The sequence below is a fragment of the Mastacembelus armatus genome, chromosome 23 (genome assembly GCF_900324485.2).
Source record: "Mastacembelus armatus chromosome 23, fMasArm1.2, whole genome shotgun sequence".
Classification (NCBI taxonomy): Eukaryota; Metazoa; Chordata; class Actinopteri; order Synbranchiformes; family Mastacembelidae; genus Mastacembelus; species Mastacembelus armatus.
The window spans coordinates 2,880,835-2,903,332 of NC_046655.1; the positions used below are offsets into that span (position 1 = coordinate 2,880,835).

Here is a 22,498-nt window from a genome sequence, read left to right on the forward strand (position 1 = left end):
AGTTCACACTGGGCTCTGAACTGAAGCAAAAGAAGTCACCACAGTGATCAGGCTCTTCTTAGCCCCTCAGAGCCCTCCCGTCCACGCTGAAACCGAAAAAAAATCTTTGGCATTGAAAACACATGGATACACATTGAAAAAAGTGCACATCAATAAAATTTGATATGATTGTAGCTATTTATTTTCTGTTTTAGTACTTTTTTTAAATGCCTGTTTTTTTTCTGTTCCTATTTTGCTTTGGCACTGCTCTGGCTCGTCAGCCTTGATTCTTTACTTAATTGCTGTGAGCGCTGAGCGCGACGTTTCCGACATATTCCCGATGTTCATGAACGCAGCGCTACAGCACAGTGGCGTAGTTTTGTGAACTGCGGTCCTTCCGTGTCTTCGTGAAGCCACTGCAAGACAGCTACAGTAACACGATGAGTACTGAGAAATACCCCAGGTCTTCTATTGAAGACGACTTCAACTATGGCACAAATGTTGCTACAGCCAGTATCCAGATCCGCATGGGTAGGTAAAGTAACTAACGCCCGACTCGTCGACAGCACTTTGCCACGTCAGCTAATGCTAGTTCATGCTAATGTTGGGTAACATCTGTGGAAATAACAGCTAACGCTACTGTGTCAGTGGCGTTTGATACGTGTAAACCTAACCTAGGCTGCTTTGTTTATCCGCGTTACATGACGTCGGTAGCTTGAACGCCACCTGTAAGAGTAAAATTGCCACATACAGGTGTACGCTTATCACCGTAGTCACGTGATCAGACTGTGTTAACCAGCTGTGAGAACACGAGCTGATGTTCTGCTCTAACACGCTGGTTCTGAAGTGTGCACACATGTGATGTTCTGTCCTCCCTGTTGTCCTGGTTGATCAGACTTCCTCAGGAAGGTCTACACCCTCCTGAGCTTACAGATCATTCTGACCACAGCCACCTCTGCCCTCTTCATGTTCTCTCACACTATCAAGGATTTTGTCCATGCCAGGTGAGGAGTCCAACAATATGAGAATGAATAAATGTAAAATGATCATTCAGAAGCTGTTAGTTAAAACATAATACCTTGAATAGACAAGCATCTCTTCTTACTTACAAATGGATTTTTGGAAGAGTTGATTGTTTATTATGAAGTTTGTGTTGGCCATGATGTCTAACAGTGGTATGGGTTCCTCCTCAGCCCTGCCGTGGTTTTGATTTCAGCTCTTGGCTCTCTGGTTCTCCTGCTGGCCTTGGCTATGTACAGGCACCAACATCCAGTCAACCTCTACCTGCTGCTTGTATTTGTAAGTCTTTTTTTCCCCAGTCTGTTAAGTAGTTATTTATTTTGTTTTGGGCTGGTGAACTAATTGTATGTTACTTGCAGACTTTGCTGGAGGCAGTTTCTGTGGCCACAGCTTGTAAGTCATTTTTGAAGGAGTCTGTTACTTTCCATCCTTTGAGCCTGTTTGAGCAGAAAGACCTCACTGCGCACTTCTTCCCTCCACAGTGACCTTCTATGAATATTCCACTGTACTGCAAGCCTTGTTCCTGACCTGTGCTGTGTTTGCTGGGCTGACAGCGTACACCTTCCAGTCCAAGAGAGACTTCAGCAAAATGGGAGCAGGGTGAGTCACTTGCATCTGCTTCGATGATGGTGGCTCAGCTGTGATGTATCTGCAATGTGCAACACTGCCGTACCCCCCCCCCCTAGGAAACCAGACTTACAGTATCTGCTCTGTTCTGTCCTTATAGACTGTTTGCCTGCCTGTGGATCCTCATCATTGCAAGTTTAATGAGGGTGAGTCCAACTGTCTGTCAGTAGCATTAAACCTGACTTTATTAGGTACACATTAGCAAAACTAAGTCAATTGAATCCAACAGCACTGCCATAAACCCTCCTTTGTGGAGGTGATAATGTTCAGTTGTTATTGCTGAAGAAAGCACCACCCTTCATGTTGCCTCTGCTCCCTCTACAGTTGTTCTTTAGCACTGACAGCACAGAGCTCATCATGGCAGGATTTGGAGCTCTGGTGTTTTGCGGTTTCATCATCTACGACACGCACCTGCTGATGAAGCAGCTCTCCCCTGAGGAGCACATCTTGGCCTCCATCAACCTCTACCTGGACATCGTCAACCTCTTCCTGCACATCCTGCGTATCCTCGACTCTATGAAGAAGCACTAAAAACTTTACGTAGTTCTAACAGCTTGTCATCAGTCCTTACTGCTTTACTGGAAACCAACTGATTTGCTGGTGCTGTGATTACCCTATGTTCATTTGAGTATTACTATCCTTACTTCCATCAAAAGTGAGAATTTAGAGAGAAATCTTAATATATAAAAAAAATCCCGTCTGTGATTGATGAATTGTCTTTCCAGGCAGCTGCATTACATGCCTGTTTTTTTCATTCAACTACTGTTGTAGCTGATTATGCTTTGTATTCATTTAAGCAAGTCTGCGTCAGTGCTGTTATGATTGGCTATGAAACCCACCACGATCTCCTATTGGCCTATTGTTGCTCATCTTGTTTTGGTGCAAGACAGTTTCTCTCTCCCACAGCATATTTTCAGTACATCTGAGCAGTGGGCTGTCCAATTTATAATTCCACTGATTTATTCTCAAACTGAAGTTATTGCTGAATGTTGTAAAACGTTGTAATTTAATTGTAATTATTAAATTGTAATTTCATTACACTACTCTTAGTACTACTACAGCTACTATTGCCCACTTTCATGTTCCACACCTGTTAATGTTGTGCAATAGCAAAATAAATACACATATTGTTTATTTTAATAAAATGTAAGTGTATGCCTGGGTTTATGAATATTTCTGATTGTTGTAATTTTTACAGTATAAATGTAAATGAAGGGTTTGGGATCAGATGCTAAAACTATTTGAAGTAGTGAATTTAGTGGAGAATTTAATGTGAAGGCATTTGAGAAATACTGTATGATTCTCTTCGAGTAGTCTCAAACTGGCATTTGGGTAAATGTTAGGAGGGAATATGTGCAACTTATTTCTAAATGAGATAATTTAATGAAGACTATATGCAGTGTTTAAATGATAAAACTGTACTGTCATTTTGTCACATGTTTATTTTAATTATTCTTCCTGATGAATTGCTGGGGTTTTTTTTCTTTTGCTCATTGACTGCTGTAAATAATTGCTCTTTATGGGGCTGTGGAAATAAAGGGCCATTATATTATCCATAATTGTATAGAAAATGTATCAGAAAGATTTTTTTGTATTCATGAGTTTTTCCCCTTTTGCATTTGTATGTTGTATATTTGTATATTTTAGCTGTACATACAAGCTGAAACAGAAAAACTAGGACAAAACGTGAAGTGATACAAAGAAAAAAAGAGACAGGATAAACACTAATGGCAAATAAAGCCATTAATATAAAGTATTATGTAGTTATTAGAGATTAATAAATAAACAAGTATGTAAAATGTAAAAAAAAAAAGGCACAGAAGACATTTGTAGAAATACTTTTGAATAACTCCTGGAGCAGGATAAACAGACTCCATGTCATTTCTTAAATTCAGTAATGAATAACTGAAAAGATAGAATGTTTTTATCAAATTAGCAGGTTTTAGCAAGCAGATTAGCAAGTTAACATGTAGTTTACTTTTAGATTATGAAATATTACGATATCCTTGGCTTCAAACTTAATGGTATTGTATTTTTGAAATAATTAAAAGCAATCATCTAGTGACGGTATTAACACTCATAAAAGAAATAATTAGGCCGTCGTGTTTTTTGCAGGTTGCTGCTGTAGAATCATACTAGGAATAGTATTTATTACGGTTTAATATTATCTGTTTTAGAAATTCCTTCTAAATGAGCATGTGGTGTGGGAAGCTCCTTGCTGCTCTTGAATGCCTCACCTCTCCGTCACTTCCGCCACACAACCTTCGACAGTTTGGTCTAAGATGGCGTCAATGCAGTTAACGGATGAGGAGCTTTTCTCCGAATTAAAGCGCTTTGGTTTCACTCCAGGCCCTGTTACCGAGAACACCCGCCCGGTATATTTGAAGAAACTGAAGAAGCTTCGCGAAGAGCAGCAGCAGCAGCGGGGCTCTAGGCTGGGTAAGACCCGAAGCAGTGGGGTCATCAACAGCACCACTGGCGGCGGCGGCACGGCGGGATCCAGGCCAGCCAGTCGTGACGTCACGCACCTGAACTCTAGCAGGAGACCGGGCCGGAAGTCGTCCGTCCTCGGCTTCAGCTCCGACGAATCAGACGCTGAAACGCCGCTGAAACGAAAGGCCCTCAATCACAGCGGCAGGACAGACCGCAGCTCCAGTTTTCAACAAGCTAAAATAAGGCCAGTTACAACACCGAGCGTGGCCAGCAAGAGTTCGTATGGCGCGGGGAGCACGGTGAATAGCAACAACTCGTCCCCGGGTCCGGACGGCTCGCTGGGCTGGGGAGTCCGTGCCAGATCCAGCTCTGAGGCGGAAGGGAGGGATGACGACGAATCGGGAAACGAGGACGACTACGATGGGGAATCGGAGAAGAACTGTCGATCTTTAAATGGTTGTGGGGCGTCTAACCTAAACACTACCAAGCTAGCCGGGGAGTACTCTGACTCCGACGAGGAGGCGGTCGGAGGCCTTTACGCAGGAGACCGACAGCGGGATAGGTTGGAGCCTAGACGGAGTCACCCAAAAGCAGCGTCCCCTTCCCTCGGAGTCGGTCTAGGTTTTCAGACGGGAGGGGCGGCCAGAGGGTTTAACCCGCCTGGGAGTCTAAACATGATGGGAACCCGAAGGGAGGAGGAGGACGAGGAGGAGGAGGACGAGGAGGAAGATGATTTAAAGAGAAGGGACTCGAGCCCATTGGGAGGCTTGCGGAGCCATTGCTTTCCCAGAAAGTCCATCTACCTGTCCCTCGCCGAGAACCACCGAGGAGAGGCCACCAAAAACAACCATGTCGACAGCGAGGACGGAGTCTTCAGGAGCAGCAGCTCTAGCAGGTTCAGCATTGGGTTGAGACCGCGCTTCTCCAACTACAGCAGCCTGTCCCAGACCTACAGGGGCAACCACTCCAACCACACCAGCCCCAACCACTCCCACAGCCAGGCACTGCTGAAGCAGAAGCTGTCTGTCCCGGAGGATGAGCTGCTCCAGCAGTTCAAAAGGGAAGAGGTGGCCTCCTCTGGGAACTTGTTTAGCGCTCACTACCTGTCCATGTTCCTGCTCATGGCAGCCTGCCTCTTCTTTCTGCTGCTGGGCCTCATGTATCTCAGGATGAGGGGCTCTGGATCCACTGTGGTGGATGGAGTCAGTGAGTATCTTACACCATATGCTGTTTTCCCCCTTAGTAAAAGATGCTGACCAAAAATTTAAAGCCACTGATTCAGGAGAACAGAGGATTGGATGTGTTTTTAGACAATTTGGCATGCCCCCTACAAGGATATTTTGATTTTAATTTAAAGAGTGTTGTGCTTCATTTAACACAGATGTGCTGGAGGTTATTACAACTTCTTGTCATGACAAAAACAAATTTTGTTCCCAGCACAAATGCAAAAATGAGTTAACAAAAAATTCCAAAAACAAGTCTCTTCTTATTATGCTTGTTAATAAAAGATCACCATTCATCCATACAGACAGTACTGTCAGTTATTAAAGTCACCCTAAGACTGCTTTCCTACAGACTCTGTCAAAAACCTTCTTACTTATTTGAAGGGGGCGATGGTATACCACAATGGGGATGGCATCACTATGTCCTATGTCCAAAATAGCTTTGTGTCAAATGGGGGAAAACAAATGGATCTCAAGGCCGGATTCAGAGGCCACCGTTTTATCTTTGATCTTGAGATCAGTAGCAGAGTTTGCGTGTACATGATTGGATGTTACATCGTATTGTAGAAAAGGTTTAATCAAATCTAACTGTTTTCCCCATGAATAACACTGGTTGTCATTTTGTGGCGCCCTGCTTGGTGCTGATCCCTGCTACATGGCACAACATTTCTGCCACTGAAGTGAAAACAAAGTATCTTTTCCCCAAACACAAACCTGGCGCAGTGGTGAGTGTGCACAGACCTGTGTTTTGTCTCTCTCTCTTGCAGGTGCAATCACCACATTTGCTTTGTAATAACCACAGCCATTCCTCTCTGACAAATGTTGGCACACATGTTTGGCAACTCCTGACCAAACAGGTTCTAAATGGCTCCGATTATGATCAAGCATTTTTCAGCAGTCTCCAGGATGTGGCTTAGTGCCTATCTCACCTTTCCTTTCATGTATGGATAAATACAAAGGTTAAGGTTAAAATCGTGGTTCACAGGATCACAATTCTGAATCATTTCATAAATACTTTTGTGGTGACACTGGGATATACACAGTTATCACTTCACTTTGTGAAGTGTTCCAGCAGCCAGATGTAAAGGTCTCCTGAACAGATTGATTTTGTGCATGTGTTGGTGTAGTGAGAGCGCAGTGTTCCAGGTTCCTAGCTGATGTGGTTGAGCTTCATGCACAGACACTGACTCACGTTTTAAGTGATGTCTGAAGTGCACTCGCAACCCAGGTCACCACAGACATAGCGCCCTATGGTAAAAGCCAGAGGTTTTCATTCTCCTGATCTGACCCTTGTTTCTCCATGCCTTTTAATGAGCATGTTGCTGTTTGTGTCCACTGACTCTATCTCTTTCTCCTGTGTTTCAGTTAAGAGCCACCCTTTTGGCAGCGAATTCGACTCTTCTTATGTAAGTAGATATGTTGTGCATAGTCTCTCTTTTAGGTCTGTGGATAGCAAGGTTTTAGTTTGATATATAGAGAAATTGCCACATGGACAACTGACCTGGAAAGAAGCCATGAAAGCTAGAGAATGATCTTTCTGAAAAATGTTGCAAATGTTTTTTATCCACCATGTTTTTAAGTTTCATTGTCCCAGTTTAGCTTTCATTCATTTCTGATTAAATGTAACATTTAAGCTTGTAAACGTAACAGTTTTGACCTTCAGCTTGGATCAGGTAATTAGTAAGTTTGACACAGTGTCTCGGTTTAAAAAAAAAAAAAAAAAAAAAACATCATAGATTGCAATTTGGGGCCAAAAAAACTATTTGCTTTTCTTACAGATTTTAGTTTTAACTTTTTTTCCTGCAACTATCAAAGTGCTGTCAAAAAGGTCTACAAATGAACTAATAAATAAATGCAGTTCTGTTGGTATACATTAAGTTTCTGCTGTCTACAGAACAAGACAGAGAAAGACCTGATCCTAAATCTGCTGCTCAGTCTGCACGACCACCTGGCCCACATTGCCGGTAGGTATTGACATTCTGCACAGCACTGTCCACTGACTGTGTAGAGCTGTAGGAAGACAAGAGCTTTGGTCTTTCTGTTGTCATGCGGTGGCCAAGCAATATGTATCTGTAATGCAGATATAAAGTTGGGTTATTTGCTATTTTAAGTTACATTAGGTCACTGTTAGAGAGTGGTGTCGCCTGTACACTTTAGACAGCACAGTCTAGCAGTTCTAACAAACACACTGTTATCAGTGCTTTTAATGATTAATAAGAAATTTCACATTTTTGGAAATATGAAGTTAGTTTGGCCAGTGATGTGTAGCACTAAACATTAAACAGTGTTTTCATAAGTAGTTTCTTAACCAGAGTGCTACTGTCCTTTACTGTGACATCCAGTGTAGGGTATTCTGTTCAGTATGTCTAATCTACTGGGATGTAAAGTTAACCTGTAGAGATCCAGGCTGTGAAGAAACAAACAGTGTGCTCTCTTTCTTCGCTGATGGTTTAATATTGCAATTGCAGGCCAGCATGACTGTGGAGACCAGAAGCATCCTAACAGGAGTCTGTCCATGGAGGAGGCCTCTGAGTATTTACTAGTATGTCGACATGTTACTGCCCCTGTCTGTTGAACAAAACCTGTCAGCATGATAGTCCCCATAAAATTCAAATAGGTGCTGTTCTTTTTATTAGTCCCATGTGTCTTTTTGTTCAGACTCAGAATCAGGAGTTTCAAGAATTTATTCACACTTCCTTGGAGTGGATCATCCGGACAGGCCAGGATGTTGGGATAAGGTAATACACAGTATACATACACTCGCACAGCACCTTCATGTGTGTGATCTGTACTCACCCTGTACGGGCACCCTGTGTATGTGTATGCATGCAGGCTAACTGGGCAAGGTGCAGAACAAGTAACCGATGTGTCTGAGATTTCTCGGCTGGAGTCCACACATCCCAAGATGCCCTTCACGTGCCGCTTCCGCCGAGCTTTCCTCACCGTCATCAGCAGAGTCCTCCTCATTGTAGTTGGTGAGATAAGGCACATTGCATTAATAACAGTAGGGCTGAAAAAATGGGGAGCATCTTTATAAATTATGTTGAAATCATGTTTGTCTAGATTAGGAACACTGGGATCTTAGATTTTGTAGTTACGTGAAATAGACCTTTACCTTTTATCAGGTTGAACCTGATTAACCCTGTGTGTGTGTCTGCAGTGGCAGGCAGCGTGTGGAGTGTGATCTGCTACATGAAGTATCGCTGGAGGAGGGAGGAGGAGGAGACCAGGCAGATGTACGACATGGTGCAGAGGATTATCGGTGAGTATCGACACATTTGCCTGACTGTCAGGCAGGTGAATGTGTTTGATCCTTAATTTCTTCCTGTGCTGCTGTTTTAGATGTGCTGAGGAGCCACAGTGAGGCTTGCCAAGAGAACCAGGACCTGCATCCCTACCTGCCTATCCCCCATGTCAGAGACTCCCTGGTTCAGCCTAAGGATCGGTCAGTTTACCAGCACCACCACAAGTTGATGTGCATCCATATAGGTTAAGACAAGCGTTAAGATGAGCGTTATTAAATGTTTACAGGAAGAAAATGAAGAAGATCTGGGATCAGGCTGTGAGCTTTCTGTCAGCCAATGAGTCCAGAATTCGAACAGAGAGTCAAAGGATTGGTGGAGCAGACTTCCTGGTCTGGCGGTGGATTCAGCCTTCTCTTAGTTGTGACAAGACGTCCGTGATGCCTTCCAAAATGTGGCAGGGCAAAGGTAAGAGACACTAAAAATGCTCCTGCTTCTGCTGGTATAATCCAATATATTACCATTGTAGTAATGACTTTGATACCTAAAAAGGTATCATGGATGGACAGACATTTGCAGCTGACCACACCACCCACAATGCCTCTCCTCTGCAGCTTTCCCACTGGACCGGAGGAATTCGCCTCCCAACAGCCTGACTCCATGTCTGAAGATCAGAAACATGTTTGACCCAGTCATGTGAGTACTCATGTCTGTGTCTGAGCTCTGTGGTGCTTTCAGACATTTCTCTATCCCTGATTTGAATTTTCTGCTTACAACTACTTTCTATGTGTCCTTTCAGGGAGGTGGGGGAGAACTGGGATCTAGCCATTCACGAGGCTATCCTGGAGAAGTGCAGCGACAATGATGGCATAGTCCACATTGCCGTAGACAAGAATTCACGAGAGGTATGCTCTTCTCAGTCCTGTGAGCAATGGACACACCTTCACGTCCTACCTGGGTGCTGTTAGCTTCATTGACATTACCCTCTGCTTTTTGTTGTCTCCATAGGGCTGTGTTTACGTAAAGTGTCTCTCTGCAGAGCACTCAGGGAAAGCCTTCAAGGCACTTCATGGTTCCTGGTTTGATGGTAAATTGCACATTCAGTATTTCAGTAGTAGTGCAGTGACATTGTAGTGCAGAATTCAAGCATTCACAGATGACTTTGCAACGGTTTATGATGTATGTTACACCAAGATCCACAAGATGTATTCAGTGATTGTCTTGCTAAACCAGCTTCTGCTGCCCATGTTCATACAACATGAGTTAACTTCTTGTGCAGTGAAACAAAAAAAAAAACATGCTCCGTCACAGTGCGAGTTGCCAGATAGAAAATTAGTTGATGTGATTTTTGTTTCACAGGTAAGCTGGTGACTGTGAAGTACCTGCGTCTGGACCGATACCACCAGCGCTTCCCACAGGCCCAGGGCTGCATCACACCCCTGAAGGCCTCAAGCCTCCACCGGAACACCACAAGCACCACGAACACTACACCCCGCCTGCAGCATCATGGCCCAGCCAATTCCTCAGGCTTTTCGTGAGATGACGGCAAGCGTTAGATTTAACCCCTCCCAGCACCACGGCACCGGTCTGCTGCTGCTCCTTCACTGCTTTATAACGGGGAAGAATTCAGTCTGTGTCATGGGAGAGCCTTTTTGTTGATTATTTAGTGTTTTTTTGTTGTTTTGTTTTTTTAACACACCGAATCTTTGCAAGAGAAACTGTTCAGCAGTGCAGTGTTTGTTACGTGTAATCTTTGTGTTAGAAATGACATGGATTTTACAAGGAAGAAATGTTCTGGAATATTTAAGATGTGTGCAGAGACTTCATCCCTCCCTGCTTCTCTTCCACACTCTTAACTGGAGTTTATCTGGGCTCCGTATGGAAATGACTGCATGTTTTCGGAGTATGCCCATATGTAAGCTTTCAAAACAACTTGGTGGGGGTGTTAAATACCTAAAAGTGTACTCAAGATTATTATTTAGATTTTTTTTTTTCATTTTAGTCAAGTGAGGAAAGGCATGAACAGACGCGTAGAGGGTGTGCTGTAAATACATGTGAATGGTGGCACAAGCTTTATTACATCCTCTGTATTAAAAGCAAATTATAAGCTCACATTTTCCTTGCTGCTCACTTACCACAGCAGAGTACATCACTTCCTGAGAGGCTGCAATAGCACAGATAGATACAGGACAGTCCAGGCGGTAGAACCGAGCAACAGTGGGGATGTTGACTCAGCCACTGTGTGTTGTTTCCTCCATGTACTCCATGTATGGCCTTTTCTTTCCCTCTGTCCTTGACTTTGTTATAGCATCCAGCAGTGCTCCCAAACTCTACTTTTGAGCAATATAATAAAATCAGGGAGTGTACATGTAACAGTCACCTGAAGCTTTATTCTGATATAATCCAATATATTCCCAAATTCTTATTCTTACTTATATTTATTATTTACCTCTTTCAAGTTAGGTCATTTTTATTGTTAGTGCATTGTTGAATTGGATTTCCTAATCTGTTCTGAATGGATTGATGTATTGTCATGACTTTGTGTACATGATCAACAGCCCACAATAGCACACTCAAATCAGGATGTGTCACATCCAGTTTACAGACTGTGCTCATCTTGTTTTGGCAAGTTTCCTGTCGTGATGGAGCCTGACTATGTCACTAATGACCTTTTGATCATATCGGCCTCTTGTAATGATGCTGCCATGTTGTCATAAGGAGCGATTGTGAGGGTATTTACATTTTGTAATACTCCATTCCAAATAGTGTACTGAACCTAGGGAGTCCTGTTTGCTTGTGTGTTTTTGAAGATGCTAAAAATTATTCAGGAGTTCCTATACATGATTTAATTTTTTAATGCAGTGAATTGAAAGTTGGATTTAGTATTTGCAGTGTGAAATTACAAATGATGCACATTTCAAATGTTCAAGACAACCCAATAGTGCCTTAAATTTTAGCCTTTTTAAGACAGGCACTGCATTACTGGAGAATGTACTGGAAAGAGTTAGAAACAGTTTAAATGGTGAGTTAGGCCTGCCATAGATGTAGTTTTGGTAGTTTTTGTCAGTTTTCTTTGATATTAAACCAAATGCTTCTCTATTTATTTCTTTTTTTTTTTTGAACAGCCATGGTGATGTACTATTTTAATGTCACTAGACCTGTTACATATGTGTCATTATCTTTTATTTCCTTCAAGGATCGACCTTACATCCACTTTCAAACAATTGTCGGGATGTGTAAAACAAGAAAATAAAGTGAACACTCAGAAAAAAGCCAGTTGTTAGTGCATCACTGTAATCTATTTTTGTACATCTCCAGCAGAATGGTGCACTTGCAGCGTTTCAGCCCACACTGACTGTAATGAAGCTAAATGTAAATACATCCATATGGATGCATTCTTTTCTTCTAATGTATTTTATGCAAACACTGTACATTGATATAACTAATATGTACCATTATATGCAGCTTTATTTTCACTGAGTTATACGTTTGGATTTCTTGGTATCTCTAACCTGCTAGCCAGAGGTGGGAGATATACAATACTACACATTTAAAAAGATAGATGTTTTAATGTAATTTCTCAATTGTACAAACTGCTCAAATTAAAGATTTATTAGAAAATGTTCTACTTTTGTTTGTTGTATGTTCTGTCAATTGCTTTCCTTCCAGGCCCCTGTAGTTGTAGGCTGTTAGTATCTGCCAGACAGTTCTGCACTTGTTGCACTTTGTTACAGGCTTACTGGAGCCCACAGGAAGAGCTCATGAATGGCCCCTTACCTAAGAGGGAAGCAATTAATGGGCAAATCTGCAGGATCACAATATTTTGCATATTATGAAAAAGGTCATAAGTATGTGGTTTAAGTTGTCACACCAAATATCAATAAGGAATTAGAACATAAACCTATCTACAATAAAGGCAGAGATTTACAGACAGCCCCTTGGACTTCTTGGTTGGGCTTTTTGTCCTGACATGCAGAGTGAACAGGGGAACCTTATTTTCACGGATGTGTAGCTTTTTACACCAGGGCCTGTTCTGTTCAGTTTGGCACAGGTGGACACTAATCAAGTTCACCTAACCACGTTTGGAGCCAGAGCAAATTAGGCCTGAACACTGAAATGACTGATCACAGTTTGTGATTTTTAAATTTGCAAATATATTCTACAAACATATTTTCACTTTGTCATTATGGGAATTGAGGGCAGATTTATAGACAAAATGGCAAGTCAGAATGTCCAGAGAGCAAAGAGGGCTATCATCATCATTTACATTTCATTCACTGAGTCGTGTTGGTTGTAGAAACGACTTTATTTTTTAAATCAGCATTCCGTTTGGTAATACGTTGTTATTCAATATGAAGCATTAATAAACATATTATATGAACAAATACACAAAAATAATAATCATTTAACTGTGTCGTTATTGTGATTGTCATGAGTTGATGATTATTTCGTACCTTACACTGACTAGTTTGAATTGGACTGCCATACCCATAACCTCCTCAGTTACGTACGAACATAAACGTAGAGACGCACAAACGTATGTACGTACAGACACAACGTACAAAGTTTAACGCTACCAGTACAAACCTTAACGTAGAAACTTGCTGCACTCCATTTTCACGCACACCTGTCTCATCCGGTGTTGTGTAACGTTAATTGTTGTGTTTTAGTCTCTTTCTTCGTAGTGCAGATGCTGTTTGACCAGTGACTGTAGCTCGGGCAGGGCTCGGTTGGCTGTCCGGCTCATAGCGCTGTGACGGAAACTCACCGGGGTCCTGGCCATAATTGGACACGTCCCTGTCAGCCTGCTGGTCAACGGGACACACCGTCTTTTCCAGGCCCAGCTCATGAGACATAGCGTTATTTAACCGTCTGTCAGCGTCGTTTTCCTGCTGCTGCTTTTCTTCGGTAAGTCGTTGTTTTGTACTTCGTACTTTAACGTTAGCCAAGTTAGCCAGCTACAGTTAGCACATACGATGGATGTGTTGTCGCTGAAAGACACCTGTTCTTTGTGGGCAGAAATAACTCAAAGCCTTTTAAACACATTTGGAATAACTGCCAACCTGACAGGGGTGGAGACACCGCGATAACAGTGTATACCGCTGTGGTTATTTTAAGCTCTCGCACACGTAACGCTGTTGTACAATGTGCCTCAACTTTAATATGTCACAACCCGAGTACCAGCAGAGCAGACCGGGCCAGCGCTAGAATGGCTCCCTGTCTGAAATAGGATATGGACAACACTCCCCGAGCTTCAATATGGCGCAGGTATTTGGGTCTCTACCAAACAGCTGCAGGAGTTCATCACTGAAGAAACTATTTGCAACTATTTTGAGTTAATGTTATGTCTGTCTGTCTGTCTATCATCTATTATCTATTGATCTATCCATCTATTTATCTATCTGTCGGTTTATCCATCTATCTATCTATCGATCTATCTATCTTCCTGTCCATCTATTTATCTACAACAGTATAATGGCTAGTTTTAATTTATGTCATACTGCAGGTCGAAGCCTTCATGCTGTGTTTGTGTTGGTAAAGCAGATCTGAAACCATGTTAAAATTAGAAAGCAAGTGGTCTTAATGCTTTATTATTTTTATTATTTATCGTTGCATATTTCAATGAAGTTTGTAGGGAGTACAAAGGGTCTGGTCAATCAGGCTTTGAAGATGGCTTAATGTGCAGTCTTTTCAACTAAGTGCTGGCTCCATCTGACACATCCTTTGATAGAATACTGTTTACCTGCAGGTTAATGTGAGTCACATGATGAAAACACTGCTGAACATCCTGCCTTATAAGGCCATCATGGCAGAGCAGTTTATGATAAAGCACCTCAGAGGGAGATTTTCCTGTAGGCTTTTGGCTTCCTGGCTTTAAATATTTTCTGGCGTCCTGTTCTGTCTCCATGCTGCCACAGAGAGGTTTAAAATACCCCAGCCTTTATCTGACTAGGGTAATCACAGAGAAGGTATACACTGGTTTATTTTGTTGGTCATTATTCAACAAATCCTTCTTAAAGGCAGAAATATTACTTTACTGAGTGGACAGAACTGTCCATCAATGTGTCCTGCTGTGAAGCTCAGTGATTTGGGCAAAGTGCTTGATCGCTGGCAGCAGAAGCTTCCCTCTCAGCAACTTTCACATTGCTGTGCTGTTCTAACTGATTATTTTTGGTCTCATTTTGGTGCCCACACAAAGTTTACAGCACACAATAATGTTCTTTGTGTCTTTGACTGAGATAAACCTGGATTGCATTACTGTAATATTTGGTTTGGAAATTGTAGTCTCTTACACTACCTGTCACTGAAAAAGTAGTAGTATTATATCAACACATTTCATCAATGCCCAGCGGTGCTAATACTAGACTAACAGGACAGAGCAGAATAACCCAGCTGCTATGCTTTTCTCTCTCTCTCCAGTGTGGCTGGGTTTCATGGCTGTCCTCCTCAGACGTGGGCTCATTGTGGGCCTGCATCATGCCCTTGGGCAAGGCAGCAGCTCAGTGTTCCGCCCTGCACTGCCTTCTGCTCTTCTAGGTAGAGTAACCTGTTAGCTTTAGTATGTGGACTCAAACTGTTTGTCAGGAGATTCATGGTATATATTTCCATATACAAGATCACCATGCACAACAGCAATCACGCTGCACTGTGGAGCAGCAGAGCCATGTAGTTTGATGACTCATGCTTCACTATCTGACAGTGTAGTGGACAAGTGTGTGTTTGGCAGATGGCTGGAGAGCACTACCTGTCTGAATGTGTAGTTCTACCTGTAGAGTTTGATGGAGGAGGACTAGTGCTATTTTAGCCACAAGCATGCATTCAGCTGCATATAATAATATTGACTAGACCAGTAGTGTCAGCTGAAACAAAAAAGGTCGGTGATTCATTGATTTTTGGCCATTAAAAATCTAGAGGCAGCTGTGGGACAGAAAGGGTAAAGCTGTATGGGGAAAAATAAGAGATTGATCTTTTGTTGCTGAGCGGTGAGTTTCAGTAAATTGGTTTTATGATGCATCTTTTGCATTTTGCTCTCTGTCTCTGGTTTCTAAGCTGCACCTTTTCTTTCTGTGTTTCTGTGTAGTGGTCAGTCTGTGGTGATATATCTGGAGCTGATGGGGATCTGTGTTCATTTTGGAACATAAAATATATCTTACATGAGACCAATCATGGAACGTTCAGCTGTGCCACACTTCTTCCATTATAGCTGTGCAGAAGCTTGATGAAGTTCTTTAGTCGATGAGGACAAATTTTCATTTTCAGATCAACTTTTTAGGAATGTTTGTTTTTCACACAAACTGAATTTTCGGGCAAATTGAATATAGACTGATTATTCTGTTGAATAAAGCAATAGGAAATCCATTAACCAGAGCATACATGTTTTCAGTATTAAAATCATAATGATAGAATCACTGGATGGTTGACTTTTTCTATATGTTATCTGAAAAGATAAACTGAATTTAGCTTTCTGAGTACAAGTTTTGTTTGCTTGAATTTTTACGGTAACTTCATTTACATGTAGATCTTGTAGCCATGACCCGCTGAAAGTCAAAAAGTGAACTAAACTGAAGGGAATAGTGACCGACGGAGGATAAGGTTTTAATGTTTTTTGTCGTAGTGTGTCCATGTTCCTTGTGCCTGTTAATCAATGTCCTTCAAACTGTCTCAAACAGGTCCTGGTGAGCAGCATGTTCATTCCACACCTTGTCTTTAACGCTGCTCAGTATCTTTACATGTGTTGTCACAAGTTGTTTCTCCCTGTCTCCTCCCCTTCATCCAGCCTAGCCCTTGGTGTAGCCCTGCTGGGGGGTGTTTGGTTCTAGTGGTTGGTGGATTACTTCTCTCCAGCAGCCATGTCGGGCTTCAATCTCCTGCATCTAATAACCAAGGGCCAGCCTGTAGCTCTGAGGTCCTGCAGTCTTCCCTCAGGTCCACTGACTGGGTGCTGTGTGCCTGCTGTGCTCTGCCTTTCTAAAGCCTTAACACCTGGCTGGTGTGTCAGCATGTCTTTTCTGTCCTAGTCTGCGTGTGTTCCGAATGACGTGAGCTGCTTTCTGTTTTTTTCTCACATTTGATTTGGAACAGCGATCAGCTTAGAACAATGCTTCAGAGCTTTCAGACTGGACCACATTTGAATGGGGCTGGTTATTTGATCTCAATAGTTTATGATGACCTAGTGATTGGATTTGTATTTGTAGCATAGAGTCTTTAAAACACACTGTTATGTGTCTGCTTCTGCACTGCACATTTAGTGCAGCATAATTAAGTTAAAACATTTTGACATGGCATTGTTTGGCCTCTTTCTCTCTCAAAGTTGCGATGGAACAGTCTTTTTTTGATGTCAAAGATTCTTCAGTCTCAAAAAAGAAAAAGGCCTCCTGCACATGTACATCAAAAATAATGACAATGCTTTGCTTTTTGTACTCCCTTACAAAAAAGTATATTTAAAGTTTATTTTATTAAGTATACATAAGTAAAGTTCAATGCAGTAAGTATACTAATATTAATGTACTTTTAGCACATTTTTAAGTGTACTGTATCAAGACTTCTGGGGCCACTTTTACTTTATAAAAGTAAATTTTGAAGTATACTTTAGGTGTTAGAGCAACTGCACTTCTACTGTTTACTGAGCCACGCACAACAAAAGGAACATGAACAAGCCTGTATTATAAAATGAAAAATCTAAGTTTGTTATTAAAGATGTAAAACCTCCAGACAGCATTAAACAATGAAATTAGCTTGTTTAGTCAGTATATACTACTTTTTTTTATTCTTTGCTGTGTTTCCGTGTAATTAAACCGTTTTTAATAAAAGCTGTCATTTGAACCTGGATGTGTATGATTAGAAGTAATTTTAGTGTGTTAAAGAAAATACACTTAGTTACAGATATTCTTCATCTAAAGAGACTAAAAGATGAAATTTTCTATTTTAAATGTCATATTTTTTTGTCCCTAAAGCCCCATAAACATAAAATATTTACAGAGGGTTTCTGAACGGTTCCTGTTGGTCTAAGATCCAAACATTAACACCACTAGTGGTCAAAATATCTGGAAGGTGTCTTTAATATGGTCCATGTCTCCTTTGAGTTTAGCATCTGTTGAGTTTGTAGCTCTACTCACAAGCTGCTGTCACAGTTTCAAATGCTAACAGAATAATCCAGTGATTCACTGCTTGGCTTCCTTGCAGCTTGCACTGAGTGGTTTTGGTTTTGTTAACTTCACACTTACTGTTAAAAGATTTTGTTGGAAGTTGTTTTTCTGTTTTGTTGTTTGATTGAAAATAAGATCTATGTCTGCATGACGAAGCAGTGACGATTCTCTCATATCTGACAAAGAAAAACAAATGTCAGAGCAGGGAGTTCAGAAGTTGGTGATGGAATTCCAGTTTTAACTTATGTCAGAAATAAACCTACCAGGGCGAGCAGCCACAAGCCTCTTTTTACCATGAACCACCTACAGCGGGGGAAATAAGCATTCAACACATCAACATTTTAGCACGTCCGCTCTGTTAAAAGGGTTTATCTTTGTGGGACATAAGAATGGCAACTCCTGAATGTTCCCACAGGGACCATTCTCTGCTTGTGGAAGAAGCATCATTTCACCTTCAACCAGCTCATACGTGGGCTACTCACAGGTTTTCTAATATTGCAGTTATAAGATATAGAAGATCTAGATCTAGAAATTAAAAAAAAAAAAAAAAAAAAATCTGAGCTATGTATTGGGATATCATCCAGTGGTAGGAACCTTTTGCATGCCTGTGTCCAGGGGCCCAATGTCCTAGTATTTATCCATGTACAGTACATATCTTAAGAATCTGTTGAAGAGTTGCCACAGGCACTAACCCAGCTGACTCTAATTAGCACATATGAACAAAGTAGTGGATTCAACTGGTTCCGTTTTTCTTTTTTTTTTTTTTTTCCTCACTATGGGCTCTGTTTCCTACCAGGGCAATTTTGGCATTAGTCCAAATGCAGTTTTCCTGGGACGCAAGTTTTTTTTTTTTTTTTTTTTTTTTTTTTAAAGTCTGTTCCTGATTTGCAATTTTCATGCCACCAAACGAGCTTGTTTGTGCCAGTGTGGAAGAAGCAATTTAGATTTAGACTGTGCTTATGCTGATTAATGCTACAGTGCTCACTTCGGACCAAAATAACATTTGCATTAAAACCTGCTCAGACCCCCTGTTATCACATGGGGGTCTGCTATCTAAATCCAATTCCAGGAACAAATCAACTTTACAGTAAATACCCAGATTACACAACTAACTTTAAATACTCAAATTACACAACTTACCTACCTGTGTCCATTGTGAAAAATTTTCTTGAAAAAATATTAAGGGTGGTTGACATGAGCTCACAAGACATGCGGGTGGACTGCATCTTTTTTTTTTTTTTAGGAAAGTAGAGCCCTGTGTGTATTCCTGACAATTTAATGCACAATACCTTTTTTTATTGCTTTAAGTTAATACCAATGTCTGCTCAAATAGCTGCACTCATAATATGTTTAATGAAAAAAAGATGTTGACATGTTGATTACTTATTCCCCCCACTGTAGCACTACCAGAATCACCTTTGACTAAAAAAATTCATATCTCCCAGTTTGTTCCTAGTACCTAGTAGAACTCTTTTCTCATAGACATTTTGGTGGATACACTCAAACGCTGAATATGTGTGTTTCAAAATCATGATGTAAACATGGAGCAAACATGTGGTTACTTAAAGCTTTTAATGTCCAATATCCTCAGACAAAAATAACTGCTAGTGTGCTGGGATCTGAAGCCTAATGAAAGCTCTGTTGTTTCTCATTGACATTATAATACTACAAGTTATTATTTTGGCCTACGTTTTTCATTTCACAGCACATTTTGACTCTCAAGACATTTTTGTCTGAAGAAGAATAGCGGGACATAAGGGATACTGCAATGATAACATAGATCTTTTTTCCTCCTAGTGCTGTTGAAAGACCCACATAGTTAATATGTTCTGTTCTCACTGCCTCCTGCCCCCTCAGGAGCATGCAGGACAAAGAAGACCTGGCCAGTGAGCTTCCCTCAGGAGGAGCTGAGGAAACGCCTGACACCCATGCAGTACCATGTTACCCAGGAGAGAGGAACTGAGAGGTCGGAGGGATCATTGAACATATATACATATACATATACATGTTGGCAACATGGCAATTACGTGTTTATCATAATGAGTTGTCCACTGTTACTGATGCAGCCTTTTTCCACAGTGCATTCACTGGTGAGCTCACATATCATAAAGACGAGGGGACTTTCTCTTGTGTCGTGTGTGGGGCTGTGCTGTTCAGGTAAGGGCTACACGAACTTGGTGGGGAATGAAAAAACACTTTTAGCCAGACTCTATTGTACTATAAAAGACATGTTAGAAAGTTGATTTACTAAATCACTAAATAAAACATGAAATTAACAAATTTAACATTTTGTGTTAACTTTCACAGCTCTGACACTAAATTTGACTCGGGATCGGGTAAGTTGAACGGCCTTTCTTTTGAACCTCTTTTTTCCTCACTGCCATCAGCTCTGAGCTGACATGTTTTTAACATGTCATGTGTTCAGGTTGGCCGTCCTTCTTTGACCTTGTGAAAGAGGATTCCATAACTCTGTCGGATGATTTCTCCTTTGGGATGCACAGAGTGGAGACTACCTGCAGCCAGGTGCATCATAAACACTGCAGCTACTGACAGCATCTACTCTTCTACCACAGAAAATAAAATCGACGGCAGCAGCTTCCCCACAGCATCATCTCAGACAAATGGAAAAATTACACTGAAAAAAAAATTGAAATTAAAATAGAAGCAGAAATAAATCAGCTCATTGTAAATAATGAATTAAAGTAAACCATACCAGATGATCAGCCAGTTGATTTTTATTTATTCTAGAGGTGCGGATACTATCGAATGTGTTAACTGAATATCAGTCTTTTCTCACTGTGTTTCAGTGTGGAGCTCATCTTGGCCACTTGTTTGACGATGGACCAAAACCCACAGGAAAACGCTACTGCATTAACTCAGCCTCACTTGCTTTCCAGCCCAAAGGCTCGGCCTCCTCAGTCTCCATGCCCACAGCCGATGCTGCTGCCAGCAGCTCAGTGAGCGATGGGAAGACGGAGCTGTGAAAGACCACAGCAGACTGATGACTGCCTGTGTAGGGACAGCAAGTTACACACATAGTTAGTTCTGTGTTTTTGACCCACAATATAAAGATAGAGCACGTAGATTACATTTGTAAAAGGAAGGAAGATGCTCAGGCCGCAGACACAGATCCCATATTCATACTGTGCTGTGTTTGTCAGGGAAGGGAAAGTGCATGTTTCCAAAACAGGTATTTTATAGTCACTCTGCAGGACACACTCTCTCAGCTAATTGCCTTAAAGGGACCTTTCAGTATTTGTCAGCCTGGGTATGGGTACTTGGGCTTTTTGCCTCAGTTAAAATTGTTGTTGATGAACTCAGCATTTCCCATCTGTGTCCAACAGATGATGTGAACACAGTGTTATCATGACATGGATAAATATGCAACAGCAAAGTTCCCAAATAACAGAATTTCTTTGGGATCGTGTAATTTCTTGGGTCTAGTTAGAGGGATTTGGTCTGCTAATTTAAACGGAAGACGTTCTGTGTTGTTATACTGTGGACGACCACAGTTTGAGGACACACACTGACATAATGTATTCCTTAAGCATCACAACTAAATGCTTAAGCCCAACCTGCCCTACTAAGACCTCTACAAAACTACTGAAGACATGTACTGTAAGTGTATATATGACTTGTCATTTTATTAGGAACACCAATATAAAACCAAGACAGTCTAATCCAACAGCCCAGCATAAATCCTCCTTCATGATGATGATAATGCTCTGTCATTTTGGAAGCTGTAGGTTGAACTGTTGAATTGTGCACATTTATATCAGTGAAGCCAAGCTAAATATTTACGAAGTAATATTTGATACTGAGAGATAGATTTAATAATATTACCTATGCAGCTGCTCCTGTGAGCAGTCAGTAAGCAGGCAGTGATATAGCATACTGTGACAGATGTACAGTGGCCTTTAGATCATTTCCTCTGTTTGTCCTTTGTGTTAGGAATGTTGTTCACAGCTTGCATTAGAATAGTTCATGGTTCAATAAAAAGTTTAGAAACACTGACTTTATCGTTCCATTTTTAAAAACTAAGTATATACAGTATACAATATGCAGCTCTGGCTCAGGTAGCATCATGTGACTGAAGTGTGTGTTAAAGCAAATCCATGACAATGATCTTTATATCGGCACCTGAAATTTGCTACACTGAAATATTTGCCTTTGAAAACCATCTTTCAAAAGCACTCCTGAATTTTCATGTTGTCAAATTCTCAATAGTCATTTTCATTTAATTAATTTAAGTGTTTTCAGGTTGTTCTTTTTCAATAAGCTCAATTTAGACCTCGTTATCACAGACTTTGTCATCACCTGATGATGACTATCAATTCCTGAGACTGACTGGGGCAATTACTGGCAATTTTCAGGTTACAAGTCTGACTCCCTATCCATTAGGCCACGACTGCCTAATGGAATAACAACGATCTTCAGTTTATACACAAACTGTGTGAAATAGGGTTAAGACTGTCTTCAATTTCTAAATCAGTTTAAATGATGAATAGCCAGCGCCCTGTCCACCTTCAATACCACGACTGATGTGAGACCCTTGAGCAAGGCACCGGACCCCCAACTGCTCCCACTAGCTGCCCACTGCTCCGGCTGTGTGTTCACTGCTGTGTGTGTGGGTTAAATTCCAAGTATGGTGACCCATACTCGGCCACATAAGTCACTTTCACTTTCATATGTGTCATCTGAGCAGAGAAAAAGTCCAATCTATGCCTAATGCCTGCCTGGGAATCTTGGCTAGTTTTATGTGTAGTGTGTGTCTACAGAAGAATCGCATTTAACTTGAAATTCAGTATTTGCATAGAGACGCAGCAAA

The 22,498-nt window shown here is 41.3% G+C and overlaps 3 protein-coding genes across 6 annotated transcripts; all 3 read left to right on the forward strand.

The window, feature by feature from the left end:
- Nucleotides 1-315: 315 nt before the first annotated feature.
- tmbim4 (transmembrane BAX inhibitor motif containing 4) lies at nucleotides 316-3,204 on the forward strand. Its single transcript, XM_026326313.1, has 7 exons — nucleotides 316-510; nucleotides 875-983; nucleotides 1,173-1,278; nucleotides 1,359-1,392; nucleotides 1,482-1,599; nucleotides 1,727-1,772; nucleotides 1,951-3,204. The coding sequence occupies exons 1-7, from the start codon at nucleotides 420-422 to the stop codon at nucleotides 2,155-2,157; spliced, it is 711 nt and encodes a 236-aa protein (XP_026182098.1). The 5' UTR covers nucleotides 316-419; the 3' UTR covers nucleotides 2,158-3,204.
- A 660-nt stretch (nucleotides 3,205-3,864) lies between these two features.
- lemd3 (LEM domain containing 3) lies at nucleotides 3,865-12,150 on the forward strand. The gene is made up of 13 exons (XM_026326295.1): nucleotides 3,865-5,265; nucleotides 6,648-6,688; nucleotides 7,177-7,246; nucleotides 7,751-7,824; nucleotides 7,941-8,020; nucleotides 8,115-8,257; nucleotides 8,443-8,544; nucleotides 8,625-8,727; nucleotides 8,814-8,992; nucleotides 9,139-9,220; nucleotides 9,324-9,429; nucleotides 9,533-9,611; nucleotides 9,884-12,150. The coding sequence occupies exons 1-13, from the start codon at nucleotides 3,909-3,911 to the stop codon at nucleotides 10,060-10,062; spliced, it is 2,595 nt and encodes an 864-aa protein (XP_026182080.1). The 5' UTR covers nucleotides 3,865-3,908; the 3' UTR covers nucleotides 10,063-12,150.
- Nucleotides 12,151-13,045: 895 nt separating this feature from the next.
- msrb3 (methionine sulfoxide reductase B3) lies at nucleotides 13,046-21,684 on the forward strand. 4 transcript variants are annotated; one of them, XM_026326296.2, is made up of 7 exons: nucleotides 13,046-13,432; nucleotides 14,945-15,061; nucleotides 19,528-19,636; nucleotides 19,750-19,827; nucleotides 19,978-20,006; nucleotides 20,096-20,193; nucleotides 20,478-21,684. In XM_026326296.2, the coding sequence occupies exons 2-7, from the start codon at nucleotides 14,959-14,961 to the stop codon at nucleotides 20,652-20,654; spliced, it is 594 nt and encodes a 197-aa protein (XP_026182081.1). In that variant the 5' UTR covers nucleotides 13,046-13,432; nucleotides 14,945-14,958; the 3' UTR covers nucleotides 20,655-21,684. The 4 variants fall into 4 exon arrangements, with proteins under 4 accessions (XP_026182081.1, XP_026182082.1, XP_026182084.1 ...); XM_026326297.2 differs by lacking the exon at nucleotides 14,945-15,061 and adding an exon at nucleotides 16,302-16,450 and having other exon boundaries at nucleotides 13,050-13,432; XM_026326299.2 differs by lacking the exons at nucleotides 13,046-13,432; nucleotides 14,945-15,061 and adding exons at nucleotides 13,660-13,792; nucleotides 16,302-16,450.
- The last annotated feature ends 814 nt before the right edge of the window (nucleotides 21,685-22,498 follow it).